This window comes from Juglans regia, chromosome 12, assembly GCF_001411555.2.
Source record: "Juglans regia cultivar Chandler chromosome 12, Walnut 2.0, whole genome shotgun sequence".
NCBI lineage: Eukaryota > Viridiplantae > Streptophyta > Magnoliopsida > Fagales > Juglandaceae > Juglans > Juglans regia.
In genome coordinates, this window is record NC_049912.1 from 13,050,278 (window position 1) to 13,052,919 (window position 2,642).

Sequence of the window (2,642 nt, forward strand, 5' to 3'; positions counted from 1 at the left end):
CAGCTCTTAAAGGGAGGGCTAAGAACCAGGTCAACGACCTTGAATGGGTGTTTAGCGACCTCCAATATGCAAAGGAGAGTCGAGCTTATGACATTGTGGTTTTAGAGCAGCAAGTACATCAAATGTTGCGAGAGTGGAAATCCAAGCTCAATGAGCCATCCATGGTTTTTTCTTTAGTTGTGTGTAGTTTCAATTAAGAGGAATTCACATATTTTTTGCGACTTTGTGAGGAGGAAGATGATGCGATTATGTATGGCGGTACGAGCAATGCACTCAACTTGTTCGATAAAATGCGTAGGCAAGGTCTATGTTTTGGCATGTTGAAAGTCGAGGTGATAGAGAAATGGAATCAAATTTCTCTGTGCATTTTATTATTGTGAAGAAAAAATTGCATTACAAAGTGAAATCTTTCATGACTAAAGGGGAGGGAGGTTGCATTGGACCTTGTAGTAATGGATGCTCCTGGTGGGTTTCTTTTTGAATGGTGGTTTGTCTTTTGGGATATTATTATCGCTGGGACCAATGAAAAACATTCGGAGCCTGCTACAACTTACATAGAGGAAAGCATGAAGCATGGCAATCCAGTGGTAGTTACCCCCCATTTGCTTGATGGTTTGCCCCTTAAAGTGGTTTTTGAACTCAAGAATGAGAATGCACTTTTGAAGGCCACGGATTTTGGGTTGTCCGTTTTCATTGAAGAAGGGAAGGTGTACTGGGGTATAGTTGGGAGTTTTTATTATGTTGCACCTGAAGGATTACGACGGAGATATGAAATAGATACTTGGAGTGCAGGAGTTATCTTGTATATTTTACTCAGTGGCGTACCTCCATTTTGGGCTGAGACGGAGAAGTGGATTTTTTATGCTATTTTGCAAGGGGAAATTGACTTAGAAAGCAAGCCATGGCCATCTATTTCAAGCAGTGCCAAGGACCTGGTCCGCAAGATGCTAACACAGGACCCAAAGAAAAGGATTAATTCTACTCAAGTTCTAGAGCACCCATGGATTAGAGAAGATGGAGAAGCATCAGACAAGCCAATCGACAGTGCTGTTTTTTCCAGGATGAAGCAGTTCACAGCAATGAACAAACTAAAGAAACTTGCCCTGAATGTCATTGCTGAGATTTTTTCTGAAGAAGAAATCCAAGGGCTGAAGGCAATGTTTACAAACATTGATACTAATAAAAGTGGCACAATCCCGTATGAAGAACTGAAGGTAGGATTGGCTCGTCTCGGCTCAAAGCTTTCAGAGGCTGAAGTACAGCAGCTCATGGAAGCCGCTGATGTGGATGGGAATGGGTCAATTAACTACATTGAATTTATCACTACTACAACGCATAGACACAAGGTAGAAAGAGATGAACATCTTTTCAAGGCTTTTCGATATTTTGATGAGGATAATAGTGGGTTTATTACCAGAGATGAACTAGAGATTACCATGAAAGCATATGCAATGGGTGACGATACCACGATCAAGGAAATAATATCAGAAGTTTAATGATGTATATCTTGATGAAAAAAATACTGGAGCTTCTAGCCAACTATGCACACAGTTTTTGGTCCATGATGTTGGATTTTGACATATCTAACTAGAACCTTGAGGACAAGGTTTTTAAAGTGGGAGAATTTGTTATGAATCCCATTAAAGTGGTTGGGCTTGATGTCCAACTTAGTTGAGTAAAGGTGATTTAGGGCCCATGGGCCTAGTTAATGTTAGTTAGAATGGGCCAAGGCCTTAGTTAACTGTTGCTGAATTTTCATTATATGTAGAGGAAAGGGGATAATTGTTTGGAAAACTCTGGAAGTTTATTGCTGAAACACTTTCTAGTTTTCTTGGAGGAATTGGGGACCTCGAATACCCCAAGGCGTAGCCATTATCATCATTTTCTTTATTGTTCATCTCTTGCATGATTGTTACATTCATCTAGTATTATCTCTCATTTGTTCTTGATTTCCTTTATCTTCTATATTAATGTTTCCTTCACTGGAGGGTTCATTACAATGTGTGGCAAACGCATGGATTGAGATCAACTTAATTTCTATGCAATTTAAGGGAATCTAAAATGTTGTTAATTTTCTTTTTCATCATAATGTAATTGTTGATCTTTTTGGGCTGCATTTGTCAAAATACAAGGTAATTGCTAAAAGTTTCTGGTTTTAGAAATTATACAAATCAAAGGTCCTGAAGCTGTAGATGGGATTATTATCATATTTTTGTACCCATCTCAAAATTAAAATGAACTCTAAATAAAATAAAATAAAATAAAGTAAGAGCTATTTTTCTTTTGTAGAACATTTTTTCAATTATAATGACAATAAGTTCTTTACACTTCTTATGACGAGGATGCATTGCTACATGTAATGGATGCCAACTGTAGACATGCCACTGTTCCCCAGCACCCCCTCCTTGTCTTGTTGATGTAGGATGTGCAGAAATTCAATCTTTTTGTAATGAAACAGTACTATTTTATTACAAATGATCTACACTTAGTCAATACCATAAACACAGACATGTAAGAGTCTAGATGGTTAAATGGGTTCTGCCCCTGAAGATCTGTCAGGTAGGAAATGCAGCCAGTAGAGTTTTATTAATCTCTTTTCCTCTAGAAAATCCAACATATTTATTATTTTCTTTTATAAAATT

General features: G+C 37.8%; 1 protein-coding gene across 1 annotated transcript; it reads left to right on the forward strand.

Annotated features, from left to right (window-relative positions):
- The first annotated feature begins 495 nt into the window (after positions 1 to 495).
- LOC118344057 (calcium-dependent protein kinase 19-like) lies at positions 496 to 1,496 on the forward strand. The gene has a single exon (XM_035683830.1). It carries the CDS (start codon positions 567 to 569, stop codon positions 1,494 to 1,496), a length of 930 nt encoding a protein of 309 aa, XP_035539723.1. The 5' UTR covers positions 496 to 566.
- Positions 1,497 to 2,642: the final 1,146 nt, after the last annotated feature.